This window comes from Thyridium curvatum, assembly GCF_004353045.1.
Source record: "Thyridium curvatum strain D216 chromosome Unknown NODE_53_length_294859_cov_82.703090, whole genome shotgun sequence".
NCBI lineage: Eukaryota > Fungi > Ascomycota > Sordariomycetes > Thyridiales > Thyridiaceae > Thyridium > Thyridium curvatum.
In genome coordinates this window covers 68388-89047 of record NW_022156808.1, presented here as the reverse complement: position 1 = coordinate 89047, position 20660 = coordinate 68388, and the positions used below count along the sequence as shown (strand labels likewise).

General features: G+C 55.8%; 10 protein-coding genes across 10 annotated transcripts; 5 read left to right on the top strand and 5 right to left on the bottom strand.

The window, feature by feature from the left end:
* Window positions 1–307: 307 nt before the first annotated feature.
* E0L32_008208 (uncharacterized protein) lies at window positions 308–3670 on the top strand (the record flags this gene model as incomplete). The annotated part of the gene is made up of 4 exons (XM_031143037.1): window positions 308–335; window positions 508–1662; window positions 1722–1795; window positions 1850–3670. 4 exons carry the CDS (start codon window positions 308–310, stop codon window positions 3668–3670), a joined length of 3078 nt encoding a protein of 1025 aa, XP_030992530.1.
* A 1059-nt stretch (window positions 3671–4729) lies between these two features.
* On the top strand, window positions 4730–5395 carry E0L32_008207 (uncharacterized protein; the record flags this gene model as incomplete). The annotated part of the gene is made up of 3 exons (XM_031143036.1): window positions 4730–4777; window positions 4879–5010; window positions 5123–5395. 3 exons carry the CDS (start codon window positions 4730–4732, stop codon window positions 5393–5395), a joined length of 453 nt encoding a protein of 150 aa, XP_030992529.1.
* Window positions 5396–6374: 979 nt separating this feature from the next.
* E0L32_008206 (uncharacterized protein) lies at window positions 6375–6751 on the top strand (the record flags this gene model as incomplete). Its single annotated transcript, XM_031143035.1, has 2 exons — window positions 6375–6591; window positions 6657–6751. 2 exons carry the CDS (start codon window positions 6375–6377, stop codon window positions 6749–6751), a joined length of 312 nt encoding a protein of 103 aa, XP_030992528.1.
* A 330-nt stretch (window positions 6752–7081) lies between these two features.
* Window positions 7082–7964, bottom strand: E0L32_008205 (uncharacterized protein; the record flags this gene model as incomplete). Its single annotated transcript, XM_031143034.1, has 2 exons — window positions 7082–7336; window positions 7410–7964. 2 exons carry the CDS (start codon window positions 7962–7964, stop codon window positions 7082–7084), a joined length of 810 nt encoding a protein of 269 aa, XP_030992527.1.
* A 1088-nt stretch (window positions 7965–9052) lies between these two features.
* E0L32_008204 (uncharacterized protein) lies at window positions 9053–9536 on the bottom strand (the record flags this gene model as incomplete). Its single annotated transcript, XM_031143033.1, has 3 exons — window positions 9053–9198; window positions 9254–9301; window positions 9359–9536. 3 exons carry the CDS (start codon window positions 9534–9536, stop codon window positions 9053–9055), a joined length of 372 nt encoding a protein of 123 aa, XP_030992526.1.
* Window positions 9537–10339: 803 nt separating this feature from the next.
* Window positions 10340–12306, top strand: E0L32_008203 (uncharacterized protein; the record flags this gene model as incomplete). The annotated part of the gene is made up of 5 exons (XM_031143032.1): window positions 10340–10496; window positions 10668–11042; window positions 11106–11416; window positions 11512–11617; window positions 11684–12306. The coding sequence occupies 5 exons, from the start codon at window positions 10340–10342 to the stop codon at window positions 12304–12306; spliced, it is 1572 nt and encodes a 523-aa protein (XP_030992525.1).
* A 606-nt stretch (window positions 12307–12912) lies between these two features.
* E0L32_008202 (uncharacterized protein) lies at window positions 12913–13877 on the bottom strand (the record flags this gene model as incomplete). Its single annotated transcript, XM_031143030.1, has 2 exons — window positions 12913–13124; window positions 13184–13877. The coding sequence occupies 2 exons, from the start codon at window positions 13875–13877 to the stop codon at window positions 12913–12915; spliced, it is 906 nt and encodes a 301-aa protein (XP_030992524.1).
* Window positions 13878–15140: 1263 nt separating this feature from the next.
* E0L32_008201 (uncharacterized protein) lies at window positions 15141–16569 on the bottom strand (the record flags this gene model as incomplete). Its single annotated transcript, XM_031143029.1, has 6 exons — window positions 15141–15281; window positions 15356–15500; window positions 15564–16026; window positions 16106–16193; window positions 16269–16489; window positions 16557–16569. 6 exons carry the CDS (start codon window positions 16567–16569, stop codon window positions 15141–15143), a joined length of 1071 nt encoding a protein of 356 aa, XP_030992523.1.
* Window positions 16570–17823: 1254 nt separating this feature from the next.
* Window positions 17824–18576, bottom strand: E0L32_008200 (uncharacterized protein; the record flags this gene model as incomplete). The annotated part of the gene is made up of 5 exons (XM_031143028.1): window positions 17824–17989; window positions 18076–18200; window positions 18277–18300; window positions 18361–18455; window positions 18531–18576. The coding sequence occupies 5 exons, from the start codon at window positions 18574–18576 to the stop codon at window positions 17824–17826; spliced, it is 456 nt and encodes a 151-aa protein (XP_030992522.1).
* A 740-nt stretch (window positions 18577–19316) lies between these two features.
* Window positions 19317–19703, top strand: E0L32_008199 (uncharacterized protein; the record flags this gene model as incomplete). The annotated part of the gene is made up of 1 exon (XM_031143027.1): window positions 19317–19703. One exon carries the CDS (start codon window positions 19317–19319, stop codon window positions 19701–19703), a length of 387 nt encoding a protein of 128 aa, XP_030992521.1.
* Between the last annotated feature and the right edge of the window lie 957 nt (window positions 19704–20660).

Genomic DNA, 20660 nt, shown 5'->3' with positions numbered 1-20660 from the left:
AGAGCAACGACAGACCCGACCAGGAGACGCCCCAGCCAACTCCCACGGCCATTGGTTCCACTTCCAACCTTTCTGTGACCAGAACCCTGGCCCTACGTGCTCCAACTTCTCTGCGCCGCAGCAGTCTCGAAAGAGAGAGGGAGAAAGAGAGCGAACCTCTTGAAGGAATCGAGTTCATATCGCGGATGACACCCGGCAGTCTTGTCCAAAGGGGATCCCACCAGGATTTTTGTCCAACGAAACCATTCCGGACCACTCACTACACGCTCTGGTCCCGGGCTTTCATGCCGACTGAGCCTGGCCCACCATGACGAGACCCGAGATTATTCGTGCTGGTACGTGTTTCCAGAGCCCTGCCCCCTTCCTACCCATGCCTCTGACAAGCGACAACGGCTTTTTCCCCTGGACGGCGCTGCCAATTTTGGTGCCCTTGGTCTCCGCTCGTTTGTTTTGCGAGGAAATTGGGCCGCTGGTACTGACCCGGATCTGCTCTCCTCCTACCTCCAGACTCGATCGATCTTCAAGACCGTGATGCGCCGTCGGCTCAAGACCACGCTCGTCTGAACCCGTCCGCTCCCTCCAAGTCCGCCGCGAACGGATCCCTCGCACCGCACCAGGCCGAGACACTGCGCGAAGTTGCCGCTGAGACGGCCGAGGAGAGGCGGTTGTCTTGGAACAACGGAGACATTGGCGATCTTCAACAGTACGCAGAGGACCTCGCCGCCGGCGTCGCCAATTCCTTCCACCAAAGCCAGACCGGCGGCCGGAGAATGGCGGGCCAGCAGCAGGATGCGCTGGCCATTGCCCAGAATGGCGGCCACAACGTCGAGGACGAGGACCTCGAGGACGCCGACGACATGGACGACGACATGATGGACAAGATCTCGAGTTCGCCCTCGATTGAAGATGGTGGGTACCTCTTTGCTATGTCATCAGTAACACAGCACAAGTCTTGCAGCCCCGGCCCAACACCTTCACCTACCGATTCCTCAGCCTCTGTCACATGCAGCGACGCAAGGTCGTCATCACCATACCCCGAATTGATTGAACAGCCACCTCTCTTCTTTTCAGCTACCCAGACAGGCAAGGATCCTGTCGAGCCTTACAACCGTCATCATCATCATCGTCCGTCCTGTGGTGAGTATGGGCAGAGACACGGACTGCAACCGGAACGGCCAGCATCACCACGAAGTATCACTCGGAGAGCAGACGACGAGGACACCGACTCGGACGACGACTTACTATCCCTCGACACCGACTACGCAAGCATTTCCAGCGAGGTCATGATTGAGGTCTTGGATAGTGCCATCAGACATATTCGCAAATCCAGTCGGCCACAGCAGAAGAACGAACCGATGGAAACCGACGAGGGCGTTGGGGGGCTCGCAGATGGAGAGATGATGATCCCGTACGACGGATCCAGCGGCGATGATGATGACTTTTCTCTTTCTTGTGTTGATACCAGATTTGTTGATTCCGGATGGGGCGGTGAGTGCTTACACGACACAGAGGACATCGACTTCGAGTTTGTCTACGCGCTTCACACCTTCGTCGCGACTGTCGAGGGTCAGGCCAATGCTACCAAGGGCGACACCATGGTGCTGCTGGACGACAGCAACAGCTATTGGTGGCTTGTTCGCGTGGTCAAGGATAGTAGTATTGGTATGTCATTCGTGTGTAGCTTGTCAACGACTACGTGTCTGACCTGACGATGGGAAAAGGCTATCTCCCGGCCGAACATATCGAGACGCCAACGGAGCGGCTGGCGCGCCTGAACAAGCACAGGAACATCGACGTATGTTGCCCACATAGGATTACCCGTTGGCTCTGATGTTAACCTTTTTTTCAGTTATCTGCTACTATGTTGGGAGACCAAGCAGAGAAGACGAAGAATCCTCTCAGGTCGGCCATGCGACGGAGGAAAGCTAAGAATGTCTCTTTTGCGGCACCTACGTATGTTGACTACTCGGATATCGACTACTCGACCGAAGAGGAAGACGACGTAGAGGGCGATTTTGAGGCTCAGAAGTCTCAACAGCAGCAGCAGCAACAACAACAACAGCAACAGCAGCAGAATCAATCGACCACGCAAGAGGATGTGGAGGCAGAGGATGAGACTGCCAAGGTCGAACCTCTGAAGCCACGGGTACAGAAACAGGCGGATGCACCAGAGGCCAAGGATGGAGTGGCTCGCGATGCAGATATCGCTGCGGCGAACCGGACAAGTGAAGAAATTTTCGAGGCGTCCAAGTCGGAGACTCCAGGGCCCACCCGGACGAAGGACGGCACTGTTCGCGACTCTTTCTTCAAGGACGAAACAGTCGAAACTAAGAAAATCACATTGACTCCTAACCTGCTTAGAGACGATGGTGCACCCAGGGCATCAACCGAGTCCAAGGACTTGAAGCAGCGTCCCAGCCTTGACAAGGTTGATAAGGAGCTGCTGCTTGGGAAGGACGATAAGAAGAAGAAGGACAAGAAGGAGAAAGACAAGAAATCCGGGTCCATTCGCAGCTTTTTCTCTCGCAAGGACAAGAAGAAGCTGTCGGTCGACGAAGACGACGATTCGCTTGGCAAGGGTTCCATGGACATCGAAGTCCCGGAGAAGGAACCAGAAGAGACCGATGGTCAGGGATCGCCTGAGAAGCAGTCCTCTGGGCCGCAACGGCAGCCCAGCAAACTGCAGAAGGCCCAGCCCCGTACGGAACCTTCTCCCACGAGGAAGGGCAGTGGTTCCATCACCAGGGATCAACCAGGAATGGATGTTTCCTCGTTCCTGAACGAGGAGAAACTCAAGAGCGTCGCCAATGTACCTCCGGCCACCATGCGTATCGTCGAGTCTGATACGCAAGACTTACAGAATGGCCAGCGGCCACGGGATCGCTCGCCTGAGGTCACCCGGTCAGCCTCCCAGCGGGAAGAGAAGAGCGGTCTTTCCAAGATCATCCCTGGGAGATCACAGAGCGGCGAGAGCAAGCCGCAAAAGGTTACAAAGGCCAAGTCGCGAGTCGAGCTGGATGACTTTGACGTTTCCGAAGAAGAGGTGGAGGAAATCACTCCTGCACCCCAGCGGGCGGCACCAGTGCCGGATGAGAAACAGAGGCAGCAGGTCCAGGAACAGCAGACTGTGCAAAGGCCTACTTTGCCTGGCTCGTTCCCAGACAGCTACGTCAGTACACAGTCTGCGGCGAGCGACAGGACGGAGAAGGCTGCGGACCCTGCAGCACAGCTACAGAACGAGCGCCTATCCGAATCCCCTGTCCATGACTCCCCTGCTACCTCCAACCCTCCGGCTCTCATGGGCGACACCTCGAGCCAAGAAGAGCGGTCCTCGCCGATATCCTCGCCATCGCCCGAGCTTGTCGAGACCGAGGATGGGTCTGGTGCGCACAGAAACCAAGACTCGATTGCGACTTCGACTTCGGCAACAACGACGTCGACATGGAACGATTCGAGTCTCCGTGCATTCTTTGATTCGGGCTCTGATATTAGGGATCTGCTGGTCGTTGTGTACGACAAGTCCGACGTCGAGCCGGCTGGTTCTGACCACCCGGTCGTCGGCTCGCTGTTCAAGGAGCAGAATGCTCGGCTGGCAGAGATCACGACGCAATTAGACAACATGCTCGGCGACTGGCTTGCGCGAAAGCAGCGCTTGCGGGGCACTGTCTAGAGCCTGTGTCGGTCTTTGGGGACGCTGTCTGTGTTTCATTGTATTATACCACTTTTCTGACTTTACGGTTCGCCAACGATAAGATCACGACACATTTTTCGAGATGCCATCACGCCTTTTCTTCCGAAACCTTTTCACAGCGTGAGGCTCTGTTGCTTTTCAGCACACATCTTCTCCTTGTTCCCGTCCGATTCGGGGAGAAGCGGCGTTTTTTCGTTTTTCCATCCGAGGAGGGCGCTTGTGACGGTGGCATTCCCGTTTCATGCTCCATGCTTCGATTCGTCTCCTGGGTCTCCTGGGCTCTTTTGTTGTTATGGCACGAAATGAATACGGTTCTCACCGAAACGAATTACTAAGGATTCGAGATCTGGAGCATGGGAAGTGAAGGACGGTGAGAGTGAGGGGGGGGGTCTTGATGATCAGTCTTCAGGCAGCAGAAGCTGGAGAGAGTATTGAGGATGCTATATGTATGCAGTAGCATCGCGGTAGAAGGTGTCAACACCCCCCGTCGAGGGTAGAGAAGCATTTGCTAGCTCAATGAGAGTGAGGCCTACGATACCCCGGATGCTAATGGCGGTATCTGTATCTCTGACCGCGTGTTCCCCTGTTTGTGCCGAGCTTTGTGATGAGCCCGCAGTCACTGTGAGAGCGCTATTTGGACGAATGGTAGTACCTGCTATGAGGCGAGGTGTTTTATCACGGAGAGGCGCTCATGTTCAAGTTGATCTAGCTACAGACCTCCCGCACGTGTCGAGGTTTGTTTCTAGTCAATTCCATACGCTGCGGCTTTGCCCAAATGCAATGCGCTTGGCGGCAGGGCGTTTGGGTGGAGTTCCGAATATCAGATCAGATCACGAGAGTGAAACTGGCTAGACTGGACTACGATGTACGCGATGCGCGGACTGTTGATTTACCCCGACTATTGAGCTTGGCTCTCTCCGTCGCAAATGCCACATATATATATAAAAACCGCCTGAGTCACTCGAACTCCAGATCATCCCTTCATAACTCGCGCTTATTGAATTATCATATTGATTCAAACATCCGTCTCGACTCATAATGGCTTCTCTCTTGAACCTCGACAACCCGGCTCTGGCCTACTACTCGGTAGGTTTGGGAATGAACCCCCTCCCCCCCTGCTCCGGCCGAGAGCAGGCCCTTCATTACTCGCATGAGCTTTGCTGATGGCAGCCACCAACTTTACACAGGTCCCGGCCGCCCTGGTCCTGGCCGGGATACCGGTCGGCATCGCCAGCAGCCTCGCCGGCAAGAACCACGACCACAACTACCCGCGCCGCACGGTCGAGAAGAGCGCCAAGGACGCGCATCTCAGCCAGGAGGTACGTTTCCGAGAACAAAAGAGTTTCTACCCCCTCTCCCTTCTTTCCTTCTTCTTCTTCTTCTTCTTTTTCTATTTTTGCATTTCTGCGTTGCTGAACCACAAAAAACCAGGTCAAGGACAAGATCGAGCGGGCCAAGGCGGCCAACGCCAACGCGTGCGAGACGCTGGGCTACTACGCCGCGGCCGTGGTGGCGGCCGTGACGGCGGGCGTGGCGACGCGCACCGTCAACCTGCACTGCGCGGCGTACCTCGCCAGCCGGGTGCTGTACAACGTCGCCTACATCCAGCTCGGCAACGGGCACCTGCGGGGCGCCGTGTGGATCACGGGCATCGGCATCATGACCTCGCTCTGGATCAAGGCTGCCGGCGCGCTGGCTGCCTGAGTGCTGGGTCGTGGGTGTGAGGGTGAGGTGTGAGGGGGAGAAAGGGGGAGAGAGAGATGGATGGGCAGAGTTGGAGGGGGAGCTGTGTGTTTTGTTGGCACTCACTTGTGTCGGATATATGTGAGAGTAGAAAACTTTGAAGTTGACTCGAATAGAAAGTAGGCATGTGAGGTGGTCAGGATGAGATCTCGGACGCTCTCTGTTGCCCAATCACGAGAGAGAAAAAGGCCCCGGGTACCTGCAGCTTGGGAAGGAAAGATGATGTCAGCCCTTCCTGCTAGGATCTCGAGTCGACCCCCGTCGGCAAGCTCAATCTCCTCCACATTGTGAAGCTTCAATGGGGGTTGTGTACGATGTATTTCACAGCATCAGCTGACGTTGGTCTTTTCATTCGTCAGAAATCGAGGGCAAGAAAGAGATCCCCCCCTGCACTGTCCTTGTTGGGAGTCAACATCCCTTATTCTTTGAAATGGACTGGTCATACAAGCGTTGCACAAGATAAGCACTTGTTCTCGAGACGGTTCCTAACCCAGATCACTCTTGACGATTTGTTCGTTTCGTGGACATGGTCAGCTGTGTTCGAGTTGTGAGGGGGCGTGGAGATGCTGATGTTGCACGATGAACTCAACCTGACGAGGCCTTTAATCTGATCGGCTTTTCCTGCCTACCCTTTGCAGAAGGCACGAAGGCGTTCAGGGCAACTTCGATATTTTCATCTCAAGTTAGAACGTAGTTTGAAGGAGTGATTCACTTCCTTCCTTCCGTCAGGGGTTGAGCACATCGGGGTATCACCAGTGAGGCTTTGATCTATAAATCCAGCTCTATCAAGACCCTTCTTTAACCTTCTCCTCCCAACCTTCAGCCTTCTCCTTTGTCCGTCAGACACGAGCCCTGTCAAGTCCCACAAGCCGGTCACTCCGTGGTTACTTCTGCACCCGCCTAGGGATACAACATACCATCCTTTGAGTCTCATCTCACAATGCAGCCTTTCACCCATCTTGTCACCGCCACCCTGGCCCTGGCCATCACCTGCAATGCAGCCGCCATGCCTCGCATTCAAGACGGCCTTGTCACTATCACCGTCACTGCGACCGGCGGCCCGGCCGCCGCTGCGCCGGAGCCGACCCCGGCACCTACTACCAGCCTCAAGTGCGACGAAGCCTACTGCGAGGACGGCATCTCGTGGTGCATGTACTGTAAGTACCGACAGTGTCTGGCCATGGCGCTTGGAAGAAGTTCATCTGCTGACAACACATAAAAGGGGGAGGCATGACGGCCTGGGACTTCACCAAGGGCGGACCTGTCCCCGGAGAGATCCGCACTTCGGTCGGTACCTGCGCTCCGCAGAGTGCTTAGTCTCCCTCACGAGAACAACCGAAAGTGCTCGCTTGAATTGAGTCTCTCTCATCGGCATTTGGAATTGAACAGGGTGATGGATACATTTCTACGACAAAAGAAAAGAAGATCAATCGGGATTTGGGAGCAGACTCAAGCTCAGGGAAAGGCGGGTTCGTTCATGGCCTTGATTTGGTGGGAATATCTGCAGTATACTCTCAAGCTGTCGCATGTACGAGTCGGATCTCACAATAGCTCTTTGCGACCAGGCCACTACTAGAGAACCCATACTTCTGATACTGCAATAACCAAGGTTTATATGCCAAGGGGTGTGACTTTTGATCTACGGCCTCATGCGGCAAACTGGACCTCCCTCTTAGCCGCAGGACCGCCAATCTCCTTCGTGATGGAGCCACTCTCGATATAGACACCCGAGAAGTAGAAGTCCTCGTTGCTGTCGCTGTAGCCAGAGCGAGGCAGCTCGAGAACACCCAGATGCCAGTCAGCACCGTTGGACGACGTCGATGCCGACACAGGGGCAACGACCTGCTTGAGCGGGTCGCCTCCCTCGGAATGCCAGAAGCCGACCTTGTTGCCGCTGAAGTCCTGTTGAGGAAAGGAGGGTCAGTGCCATGTCTTTTTTGATCGTGTATGATTGGCAGCGCAACATAAGACTCACAATCTCGTAGGCAACATTGTGCCAGACGTTGGGCTTCCACTCGGCCTTCCAGTAGCTCCGCTGGCTGACCATCCACTGCAGGTTGGGGTTGCTCGTGCCGGACTCGCCGCTGATCCACCCGTACTTCATCTCGGTGAAGTGGCTCTCGAAGAAGTTGATCTGGTGCTCACGGTTCACGCTCGGCGCGTTCTTGTCGGCCCGCATCATGCTGAAGTGGTAGAACACCTTGCCGCTGGCGATGGCGGCCTTGGTCTGCGGGATCAGCTCCGTGCGCCGCATGTTCTGCCCGTTCCAGAAGGCCGTGCTGTCGAGCGTGAAGCGGGCCCCCTGCTTGCTGACCGTGTCGGCCGGGTTCTTGTAGTCGGCCGACAGCGCGATGTACTTGTCCACGCTGCCGGAGCCGTGGATGTAGTACTGGTAGGGCCCGACCTGGTTCGACCACGACCACTTGTTCAGGTCGGCGGCCGAGGTGAAGTCGTTGAACCGGCCGTCCCAGATGACGGCGGCCTGGCCGAAGCCGGCGAGGGCGGAGAGCAGGATGGTCGTGACCTTCATGTTGTCGGTGGTCGGGGGAGAGGCGGTCGGCTGAGGAGACTAGGGCGTGAGGCGAGAGACGTAGAGAGGTAGAGAGGTAGACCAGAGAGAGAGGGATTTAAAGACACCGGGTTCAGATATATGAGAATCCGGGGTCTAGAAGTGCCTATTGATACAAAGACATCGCTCCACACAGATGAGGTTCAAGGTAGTTCGGGGGAAGCAAAGGGGGGCGGTTCCCATATTGGCTTGGTACTAACTGCGGCAGTCTCTGGCCGCCGAGCGTCGGAATGGACTGGTAATATCGACGAGGTACGGCGGACCGCCATGGCTTCTTCCCACACAGCTTCGTGTGCTTTTTGTTTGAATACGCAAAGGCGGACGAGGGGCTCCGACCTTGAGTGACGGTATAGCACTTATGATATATGGTATGATGAAAGGTGGAAATTGGGCTTCACTTTAGCCGGCATAGTGAGCCCTTACTCCTTGCACCCCATGCATCGCGCCTGGATCAGAATCCGGGCCGTACGCGGGAGCCAGAGCAACTCGCTTCACGGAGAATATCCGAGGAACACTGTGTTGAAGGTCTAGAAATGAGAAGCCGAAGTAGACTTCCAAGGGGTTGCACATCGCGAATAGTACACCATGTGTCAAGCCATTGAACTTCTGGTATTAGCCAAAGGGGTCGCGAGATGTCACAAATCGAAGACACAAGTGAAAGAAGACCAACTGAGACTTCAATTCGGATTTCTCATTGCATGCCAGGTCCTTTTGTACTGCCGTGAAGAAATAGATGCAGATATGCTCCTTTGTAACGCCAGCCAAATCCAATAATCGTCGAATACCATCCCAGACCATGCTTGGAAATAAATGCAAGCATCAATCCTAAGATTGACTTTGTGGCCCATACTTGACCTCCAACGCGATGAGATCAAACTCTCTGAAAAGCAGTGAAGAGGCCGATTGAGGCTGAAGAGCCTGGCGGCGATGATGCACAGACATCCAATATGATTGTCAACCGTGGCCGGGATGAATCAGGCTCCCAGGAAAAAGGGCAGACGTTCCTCTCTGCCCTAGAAGTTGTATGTAAGCAGTCTTGGAGGATTGCTTCATTTGGACTTCTTCTGGCCGCGCCTGTCCTTGTATTTGGGGAACACAATGGACGACTTCTTGACCCGGCGTTTCTCTATCCTCTTCTTGCCGGGCTTGGAGCCAGTGGAAGCTTTGCCCTTTGAAGCTGAGTCGATCTCCATGTCTGTAGACTGTGTGAGCAAAAGACACGAATGTGACCAGAGAGGCATGCTACATACCCTCGTCTTCATTATCCTTCTGGGCCTTTTGGGCCGTTTCTGCTGAATCTGAATGCAGTCGTTAGTGATATTGGTCATGAGAGCTTTGGAAACGTCAATGCTCACCATCAACCTCGGCAATATCAACCATCTCAGCCTCTTTCACAGGCTTGGGCTGTGACGCGAGCTCAAGCAGCTTTGCTGACAAGCGTTGAGCTCGCTCGGACTCGATGGGGCCGAAGACATTCTTCTTGAGCCTCTGGTTGTTGGCCTTCCTGGTACTGGCACGAGAACTCTTGGCCATTGTGGTTGAGATTGAGTACGGGCCCCTTCTGAGAAGAAGAAGTAAACAAAAATCTTCAACCTTGTGTGAATTGAGAATGAGACTATGAACGCTTTCAAGCCCACACGGTCTTTCCTGTGGGAAAAAATCTGGACCCCTCCACTGTTTACAGGGATTGCCGATGGTGATAAGCTCAAGTAGAGGTACTGTAAGCACAAGACTGAAGACTTGCTCTAGAGTGGAAGGCTAGGCAGAGAAGGAGGTACTGGCGGCTGAAGTGGGGTAGCATGAACCTGACAGTGCACTAAAAAGAGACCAGGCCTGGCCCCCCCCCAGCACATTTCTGCCAAAGACTGCCGCCTCCAACCACAACCACGACGCCTCCAGTTCCACTGTCTGCGATACCTCACAACCGGCTCAGCTCTGGAACGAGCTGAAATTAGAGCAGTTGATCTGCAGGATTCGAAAGAGAGCGACGGGCTTACAGTTACTGAGCCAGACGACACTGTCTTGTTGTGATAGCCACCTGGACAGGCAGAGAATCCTGCTACCGTTTGTCTTTTCGGCCCTCCCAGGTTTCTTTTGCGCCAGCACAGGCAGACGCAGGCGCACTGCCTCTTCCGACCTTGCAGCTTACAGCAGTGTCCGGCGGCGCCCGCCTTTCTCTTTTTGTTTCGAGCCTGTCGCCTCTTGCGGCTCTTCCCCACGATTTCTCCCTGCGCCAGGTAGCGACTGTGGTCGCACCTGCCCAACATCGCCTGCCTGGATGAAGCCGGATCGCGCCCTTTCTCGGAGCTCTCGTTCAACATCGTAGCCGATCAACCATGTCGTCGGCCTTCCCTCCCACGGCGGAGGTGAACTCGCTGATCAACACCGTTCGGAGCCATACGCTCAAGAACAAGACCCTCTCCCATATATGCGCCACGAATGGCCTCAAGAGCGGCGGGGTCAAGGCCGACATGCAGAACCGCATTGTTACTCGTGAGTAGTCTTCCCCCCGGGGCCACATCGCCGCCCTGCCGTCAGATCTGCTTCACCTCGAGCCCTGATACCTGTCACCACTCCACCAATCTCGGGGGCTGCGCAAAAGCAACTATCGTTGGCCTTTTCTCGATACTCAATCTCAAGTGCTGACACCCACTCGTCGCATAGGAATCAATCACTTCGTCCAACAGGCAGACACTGTCAACTTCCGAGCGATCCAAGCCAGTATCCTCCGAGAGGCCCCGCCTACTACCGCAGCCTCGGCGTCGCCATCCTACACCACTGGCTACATCTCAAGTTCGCCGTCTCGGTCGTCGCCCCAGGCACACGCATACCAGATGCCCAACTACAACTACTCGAACGGCTACGGCGCGGGGATGAATGGGCACAGGGTGCAGCCAGCCTCATCGCAGCCTGGTATGCGACCTGACCCGTCACTCCCTTCTTTCTGGCCCGGTTTAGTAACAACAGCAGGTCTGCTCTTCAAGACGAGTCCTTTCTATGAGATAGACTCCCTTGTCGGCGATGTTCGCACTTGTGAAGGTACGTCGATGGACATGTGACAGTCCAGTGATGGCTCCGTTTGCTGACATGTAATCATCTCAGTCATGACCCAGCACAGAAACTCGATCAACATCCCAATTAAGCTGAACAGCTTTCCAGTCTTGCAAAAGTGCGTCAATAACCCATCGATGAGAGTGATGGTGTTCTGTGCTTCTGGCAATGCTGGAGCCCAAGACATCGCTTTCCCCCACCAGTGCGAGATTAAGGTCAACGGTGGAGAGGTCAAGGCCAACCTGCGTGGTCTGAAGAACAAGCCGGGCTCTACACGGCCTGTCGACATCACGGAATTGCTTCGTCTCAAAGTCCCGAACTACAACAACAACATCGAGTTCATCTATGCACTCACCCAGAAGGTCAGTCTTTGTCTCTTCTCCCAAATGCTATTGATCAACCCGCCGTTGCCGGTGGTTAGATGCGGACAGGAGATTAATGGGGTAGCATATTGTAGAAGTTCTATGTCGGGCTCTACGTGTGCAAGACACATTCTGCCGCGGAGCTCGTTTCTAGGATCGAGCATCACCACAGGATTTCCAAGAACTCCGTCATCATGGAGAGTAAGTTTTATACCTGTTCTGCTTGCTGCGAGAACCCCATGTGAACTGACCGGCTCCCTGTCACAGTCTGCAAAACTGCTCAGGACCAGGACGTCCTTGCAACATCTCAAGTCCTCTCTCTAAAGTGCCCACTGTCATACATGAGGCTTGATCTCCCGGTCCGTTCACTGTCGTGCAAGCACATACAGTGCTTCGACGCCACCTCGTATCTGCAATTGCAGGAGCAGGGTCCGCAGTGGCTTTGTCCAATCTGCAACAAGCCCGCCCCTTTCGCCAACTTGGCGGTCGATGAGTATGTCAAAGACATATTGGCCAACACGTCTAAGAATGTTGAATCGATCGCTATTGAGGAGGACGGCTCTTGGCATGTCAAGAGCACGGAGGAGGAGGAAGACGACAACTCCGAAACCAACGATGCGAGCTACCTGCTCGATGACGACGATCTCATCATCACCTCTGATTTCAGCTTTTCTGCAAATCGGAGTACTGCCACTCCAACCCGAGCCGCCCCTCTGCTTGGCACTCCCAACACGGGTGCTTCTCGTGAAGGCTCTTCCATGCCTAGAGCGCCTGGAAGCGCCAAACGACCGGCAGCGCAGGTTATTGACCTGACTCTGTCGGACGATGACGAGCCTGTGCAGCCTCCGGCCAAGCGTCAACATCTCAGCGGCGCCAATGGCTTCCACTGAAACTTCTCGATGATGTAGTGGAAGTGCAGTCTATCCAGTCACAGCACAGCGTGCTGTTGTGACGCCTTTACTGAATCCACTACACAAAACCGTGTACAAAACTCTGGGTCGAGGGCGGCTTTTCTTTGCTTTATGGATGGAGGGCATGTGCGTGGCGTTTCGAGATATCCTGTCTGTCATCAGACACAAAACTGCTATTTGGGCTGAGGCGAGGGCGCCAGGGAGGGCGGCATTGGCGTTTGACCAGGTTCACGAGGGTATAGAATTAGGGAATACCAAGAGTCATGAAGACAGAGAAAAGGGATGGTGTCATAATTCAACTGCCTCTTGTCATTTTTGCGTTTCTTTTCGGCCAGAGACCGATGGTTGGTTGTACTTATTGCCTACCTAAGGTATTGATGATGATCAATCCGTGGAAGATAGTTCCATGGCAAGATGTTTTTGCCCCAGTTCAGCTGAGGGTTGTTCACTGGGACTAAAGTGCGCTAATTGCGATCGAGTAGCGCTTGCGGCCAGCGTGCCAGGCTCTTTGCTCCAGTGCTGCCCCGCCTATCGCGGATGAGCTGGAGCTAGCTCCCTTATCGCCAACGTACATTGATGTTTGTCTCATTGCGCATCACTCTCAACATCGAGCACGTCAAAAGCCCGCTGTCCTTCGCTGCAATTCCGAGCGCAACCGCCATTGGCCTCACGCACAGACGCACACACTCCTGGATAAGCAGCTGAGAAATCCAGGCACCGCCCATAAGATCCACCAGCAGCCTCCCGTCTGCCCGCGCGAGCAAGACACACTCCGCCCTTCTTGTGTGTATCGGGGACTTCGAGGTCAAACGACAGAACCGCAAGAGGCGCCGGTCCTTCTGCCCATCCAACCCACCCACCTCCCCTTCCAGAAAAAGAAGGGGACCGACTTCAGCTGCCCCGCTTGCACTTGGCTGTGAAAAAAGATGTCGTTCGACGCCGTGATGCCGCCGTACAACGCCTCGGACCCGACGGCCTCCTTCCTCGGCTCCTCGTGCCTCGACCTCCTCCTCATCGAGCTCGTGCCCATGGCCTACCGCGTCGTCAACGAGCTCGACGGCCAGGCGGCCGCGTCCGACTCTGCGGCGGGGACGGGGACGGGGGCGCAGCAGCTCCCGACGCCGCCGCCCGAGGACCGCCGCCAGCCTAGTAGCAGGGCGGCCAACGGCGCGGACTCGACGGCGGCGGCGGCGGCGGCCTCGGGCGCGGGAGATGCGGCGGCGCGTAGGGCGGCGGGTGGCGGCGGTGGGGTAGTAGGCCGCATGGACGAGGAGGAGGAGAGGGACGCGGTGTTCTTCCGGCTCGAGGCGCTCGGGTACCGGGTTGGTCAGGGGTTGGTTGAGCGGTGAGTCTTGGCTGGTGCTCTTGTCTCCCTCTCCCTCTTCTCTGTGCGTAGCATGAGGGAATAATGTGCGCTGACATGGGAGAACCACAGATTCTCGAGAGACAGGCCCAAGTTCACAGACACGCTCGACGTGATCAAGTTCCTGTGCAAGGACCTCTGGATGCTCGTGTTCCGGAAGCAGGTGGACAACCTCAAGACGAATCATAGGGTAAGCATGATGGGGCGGCGCCCAGAAACAATCTACGGGTTCTTCTGGGTTGCTGCTGCTATGGCATTTTCCAAAAATACAAACAAACAAACAAACAAACCATGGAGACACAAACGGACTGACAATGGGTGTGTGTAATCTCCAGGGAGTCTACGTGCTGACGGACAACTCGTTCCGGCCCTTCTCGAGGATGAGCACAGAGGCAGGCGGGCAGGCGGTGCTGAGGGCGCAACCGGTGTGTATACTTCTGGTCCCCCCCTTACACTCATGTTGGAAGCAACGACATGTTAACGCGAGAGGCAAAGTTCCTCTGGTTCCCGTGCGGCATAGTGAGGGGCGCGCTGGCAGCACTGGGCATCACGGCAACGGTGCAGGCCGAGACCAACGAGCTCCCGGCAGCGATGTTCCAGATCAAGACGATCCCGGTCAAGGCGTAGGGTAGGGGGAGTGGGAGCCATATTGCGCCTCGACTATCCGCTTCCCCGTTGCGGGGAGTATGTGCGGAGGTCTACCAAAATCTCCACGTCAAAGCATCATAACGATGGTGTTACCAGAGAGTGGTCCACATGGGGTTGCCACGGAGGGGGATTTCTACTTTGCTAAAAATGCATCGGGCCAGGCACGGCGGGCGTACGGCGCGTTTTCCTCTTTGCTTTTTTCACTGCTCTCTACTGGAGAGAGACATTTGTTGCATTTATCTATACCCTAGATATTAGATACTCTTCCCCCCCCCCCAGAAAAAGGACAAAAGAAGTCCACGTCGTCTCAGTCATTTGGACCCCCCATGTTTTGCTGTCATCTAGTGCCCGACTGCGCGGGGGGAGGAAAGAGGAGGCGGGGTGCGGCCCCCCGGAGCTAGAAAAGCCGCATCGCGCGAGCCGGACCGGCGGAACGGGGGGAGATCTCTCCTCACGCACAGACCGATGTCGTCTCTTTCCCCTCAAGTCGATACGAGCTGAGCAGCAGCAGCAGCTACTTGTGGGGGAAGGGAGCTAGAGCATCGCCGGACTCCTCTTACAACCTGCGGTAGGAAAGACATGCATCAGCCACTCGCTCCTTCAACACGGGTTTTGGTACATTATTTTTCTTGTGTATGTGTGTGTGTGTGTGTGTGATCTATGGACCATGTGCAGCTATCTCTCCCACCAGAGGTCGATCGCACGCAAAAGGCCCCCGTCCTTCTTTTTTTTTTATCTTTCCGAGGACTTCCTCCGGCTACATCCGATGGGATCAAGGAAAAAAGGGAGGGGGAGGGGTTATTCACTTTTGAGGCGGGTTGTGGGCAAAGGTGACACCCTTCTCGATGTTGCCCTTGAGGCCCTTGAGGCAGGCGTCCAGCAGCGTCTTCTCCTTGTCGGTGATGTCGCCGAGGACATCGATGGCCTTCTCGGCGCCGTTGGGCTAGAGGCAGAAGACGTCAGTCAGTAGTTCTAGGCATAGCGTATCGTCAATGATAGCAGCAAGAAAGAACTTACGCCAAGCTCAATGGGGACGGAGAAGAAGTCGGTGCCGGTCTTCTTGGCAATCTCGGCACCGCCGGGGACGCCAGGGAGGTAGACATAGCTGGGCTCGACGAGGCCCTTGGCACCCTTGATGGCCTTCAGCAGCTTCTCGGCGAACCTGAGCTTTGTGTTAGTCCGGGAGCCTTGCATGCCATCAAGTGAAGATGCCTCAGTAGCTTACCGGTAGCCGGCGTAGGCCATGCTGAGGGTGGCGGAGCCGGCGCCGTTCTTGGCCTTGACGACCTCGTCGCCGCCGAACTGGACGCGGTTGACGAGGGCGTCGTACTTGTCGTCGGGGATGGTGACCGAGGGCTTGATCTGGCTGAAGAGGGGCACGATGGTCTCGCCCGAGTGGCCGCCGATGACGGGGACGGTCAGCTCCTGGGGGTTGGCCTTGCCGGCGAGCTCGGCGACGAAGGTCTCGGCGCGGACGATGTCGAGGGTGGTGACGCCGAAGAGGCGCTGGGGGTTGAAGACGTTCTTGGCCTTGAGGACCTCGGCCGAGATGGGCACGGTCGAGTTGACGGGGTTGGAGATGACGAGGATGAAGGCCTTGGGGGCGACCTCGGCGGCGACCTCGATGAGGCCCTTGACGATGCCGGCGTTGATGTTGAAGAGGTCATCGCGGGTCATGCCAGGCTTGCCTGTGCGCTTCTATCTTAGCAACAGCACCGCTGACCAGACAGGAGGACTGGCGGCTTGGGGAAGTCGGTGGCAACATACGGGGAATACCGGCGGGGATGACGATGACATCGGCATCCTTGAAGGCAGCCTTCGCGCCGTCGTCGGCAGGCAGGTAGCCCTGGACTTTCTGTAATTCGACATACTATTAGCCATCATCGAAGGGAAGGGACACCATCAACCTATCCGTCCTGTATACACTTACAGCGTTGGACGAGACGTGGGAAAGGTCGGCGGCAACACCGGGGGTGTTGACCACATCGTAGAGGGCGAGCTCGTCGACCAGGGGGCAGAGCTTGAGGAGAAGGGACAGGGGCTGCGAGTCGCGGGGTACATTAGCTGCTTGTTCCGCATCGCCGACGGGCGGCGGCAAGGGTTGGAGGATTAGACAAACCTGTCCGATACCACCGGAAGCACCAGCAACAACTAGACATTCAATCAGACTTGATCCTCGGGGGCCATTGGGGACTGCAGATGAGGTTCCATGGCATACCGGCTTTGACCATCTTGGCTGTATTTGGGTTTCGGTTTGGAGAGAAGGATAGAATGCGGGGGAGGGGTAATGCTGCTAGAGAAATCACAAGCTTGGAGATCAGTCAGTAATGGAGTTGTAGGATGGGAAATTGGAAAGCAGGAGGGAAAAAGAGGAACCGGGCCGGGAGGGGAGAGAAATTACCTCAAGGTGTGTACTACGTCTTTTGCACGAAAAAGGACGAGCCGATGTGAGGTGAGGTCGAGAGTTCTTATTAAATCGCGACGGGCCAGACTGGGTGTTGCTCTGGAGAAAGCGGGGATCAACCGAGACCGACCTTGAGAGGTACCCGTGGATCTCTTATTAGCAACAAGCGGCTTTCACTTACGTACATGAGCCAGGCTTCCAGGTACCACAGCAGCTGGGCCAAAGATGGCCTTCTTCCTCCGTCCATCTAATGCCGCTGCGCACCCACACGATCCGGAGCTAACCTTAAGCCTTGGCAGGGTTGAGCCACCACGAGAACGTTTAGCCGCTCTAACCCAGTGCCACTGCTTTTGCTTCTTGTGTGTCCCGGGCCTTGTCTCAAGCTGCCGCATGGTGTTTATTGCTATGTTTCTGATGCGCACCCGCCCGAGGCGTGGGTGACTGGGTGCGGGAAGAGGGTCACTTGGGCCCAAATTCCCAAGATTGCACACCATTGCCGTTCTCGATGTACTCACTTTAGACATAACCGAGATCCCCGCTATGATCAAGCTTTCAAAGTCCTCGGATGTGCGTGGATGTGCGCCTTACATCACCGTGCCGACTCCGCTACCGCGTGGGTGGGCGGGCTACTTGACATGTGCCTTCCGAGGAGCTCCGGCTCACTTTCGCCCATTCGGTCAAACCCGGGGCCATGCGGCTTCACACACGATAACAACGCCTGAATGCTTAACAAGTCCGTGGATTTGATTCGACAATGCTTGGAATTATCCCTTGGATGTAGTTGGTCAAGACTCATACTTCCGTAGCCCGCCGGCAACGTACCAAGGCATATAATCGGCCCCGGCATTCTGATAACCCATAACACAAGAGGGCACTCTCGCAATTACGACGTCGGTATTCCCGACGCCGCTCCTCTCCTTGACCACCAGAACATCGGTTCACATATCCAGGGAGAATCCAAGTCACATGCTGGCCCACAAAGTCGAATCACAGTACTGGCGGGGTATATGCGAATGCGATTAAATGATGATCATTTGAATTTTTTGTTCCGGCCTGAGCCACGCTACCCGTTCCCAAACCCTTACTCCTCAGCCTTCTTGGCCTTGTTGCCACGGGGCTTCTTCTCCTGGTCGGGCTTGACGGGGCGCTGGGACTGGCGGACGGCGGAGGCGCGCTGGACAGCGGCCTCACGGAGGTCGGGGCGGTAGCCGTTCTTGGCGGACAGGTTGGCAACGGCCTTGTAGACGCTGTACGGGCGAAAGTGGTCCATGTTAGCTTCTGACTCGTACTCCTCGCGGGCGGGCTATACACAGTCCCCGGGGGTGCAACTGACGATCTTGAGTTCTTGGCGCCGCTGTGGGAGGCGTTGTGGGTGGACTTGGCGGGCTTGTTGGCAGAGCCGGCCTTCTTGGTGGTGACCTGGACGCCATTCTTCTCACCGGCGGAGATGCTGATGGCCTGTATACCGCTTCATGTCAGTCGCCGAGGGCACTCCCCAACTCGAAACTCGCTCCGGGGCCGGGACGGAGTCTACCTTGTCGTTGACGAAACCAGCGTGCTATCTAGCGCGTTAGCTTCTTTCCCATAACCCAATTCGACCTCTGATTGTCCAATTTACCTTGCGGGAGTGCACGTTGGTCAGGTTGTAGGGGTCGCGGGAGAACTGGACACCGCCGGCGCCCTTGCGCTTGACCAGGAAGGAGTTCTGGGAGCCTGTGATATTCCCGAGGAGGAACGTCGGTCAGAATTTTGGACGTGGCTTTCCCCCATTCTGCCGGCGAGACTTACGGACAACCTCCCAGACGAGGTCGGAAGAGACGTTGGAGAGAGACATTTTGGCGGAGTATGAAGCTGAGATAGCGAGATCGAGGCTGTATATATCAGGGCAAAGGTCGTCGACGTCTTTCGAGATTGTATCCAGATGGAAGCTCGATCAACGGAATTCTCAAAGTGTGGGCTCGCCTAACTGCCCTGATCTGGACTAGCGCGGGATATTTGTTCATGAGGTGTCCACGCATGAGCGCCATCCATGCCTCCTAGAATAGGTACCAGGTGGCAGCCAGTGCCAGCACTGTCAGCGCCAAGGATCCCCCCTAGTGTCTCCTGTTGGGGGTTCGATGTCATTCATGCACAGACCTGTTAGTCCAAGTTCAGGTCTGGGGTCTTAGCAGCCAGCACTTTACGCGGCCCGCCCGCTAGCCACGACGACACCACACCAGACCCGACTCGCCGCCAAACTGGTGCCATCCCTCCGACTGATCCGTCTCAGCTCCTGTGGCTCCCTCTCTCAGCTTACAACCTCCCTCTGCGATTCTTCCTCTTCCAGCTCATCGCATCTCTCCGTCGAGGATACGAGGCGATCGCTGAATACTCTTCTCATTTCTCCAGAAATGACTTCGTAACCTACCCGGCTGGAGATCTCTCTGACCACACATCCCACATCGGCCGTCGCTCATTGATCAACCTTGGAACCACCACCCCGACCCCAACTCTATTTCTTTTCTCCTGTGGACACCCCTACTACAATCATACTCGACCCGCCACCACCGCCACCACGACCTCGACTCTCCAGCCATGGCCTACATCCTCTACTCCATCGTCTTCCTGACCATCATCTGCGGCACGGCCCTCTTCCTCACCCGCCGCCTCTGGCTGCACCGCCTGCCCGACCTCCCGGGCCGCGACTACCTCTACGCGCGCCTGCCCTCCTCCTCCTCCTTCGCCGGCGACGTCGAGGCCGGCCTCTCGAGCTCGACCTTTGACCTGACGGCCAACGTCGAGGGCGGCGACGCCCGCGGGGGCCTCGACGCCGACGCCAAGCGCGAGATCCTGCGCATCATGAAGAAGCGGCGCATGCGCTTCGACGAGGCCCGCCGCGCCTACATGGAGGAGCGCTTCAAGGCCAACGGCATCGGCGCCGACGGCAGGCCCCGCGACCCCAAGTTTGTGAGCTTCTCATGAGCGGGAAGGGAGAACCGGGGAAGAGAGGAGAATGTTGAGCAAAAGGCAGATGTGGGGGGGATTCTCGAAAGAGCATATAGCGAGTTGATTCGAGGAATTGTGAGAGTTGGGCAGGCGAGTCTTACTTCTTTTTGCGATGGATGGTCTGGACCGCCGTTACTTTGACATGTCGGTCTCTTCATTCCCTTGCGTTTTCGGGTTCTTTTCATATGTTAGGCGTTATCAGGAGGTCAAAGGGTTCTCTACCAAGCAAGAAGGCTTGCCGGGGAGCCGGGCTTGGGGAAAGCACATGCGTACATATCCCACGGCCACAAGGGATTTCCTCACTACAGATACCTTTTATTACCTCGTTTTCCCTTTTTTTTCCCTTCCCCAACCGAGAGATGAAGGGCAAGGGCGGCAAAATCTACCGCCGCCGTCTCTTCACGGATATCTAATTCAAATCATCAAAAGTCGTGTAAGAGCAGATAGTAGCACCGTCCAATGAACCAAGCCATTGCCATTGCGAGGTGTATTAGCCAAGTATTTATTGCAGCGAGCATATGTTGAGACCGACCCAGAGAAGCGTGGAGCTTTAATGAGCGTCTGTTCTCTCTATAACTAGTATTACAAATATAGGTTATTCCCATCACTTCCACCTATCCATATTACAGCAGTCTGCCATGAAAAGAAAACCCTTCCAGTAACGAATCGAGGTTGGCAGCCGCTTTTCCTTTTCTTTCTTTTAGATTCATAACGCCATTAACCAAAGTGCTGAACGCTCCACCTCACCTGTTCAGCGTTGTTTGGTGGTATGTACATTGATGTGTGACCATCGCCTCAGCCAATGAAACGACAGTCATGAATGCCGTCACACACCGGGTGCTCTGGCACTTCAGGGGCAAGGCTCAGGCCCGACGTCAGAACGTCCAGGCTTGTGCCTTGCCTGCATTTGCGAGCGCAGTCGGCCAATGATCG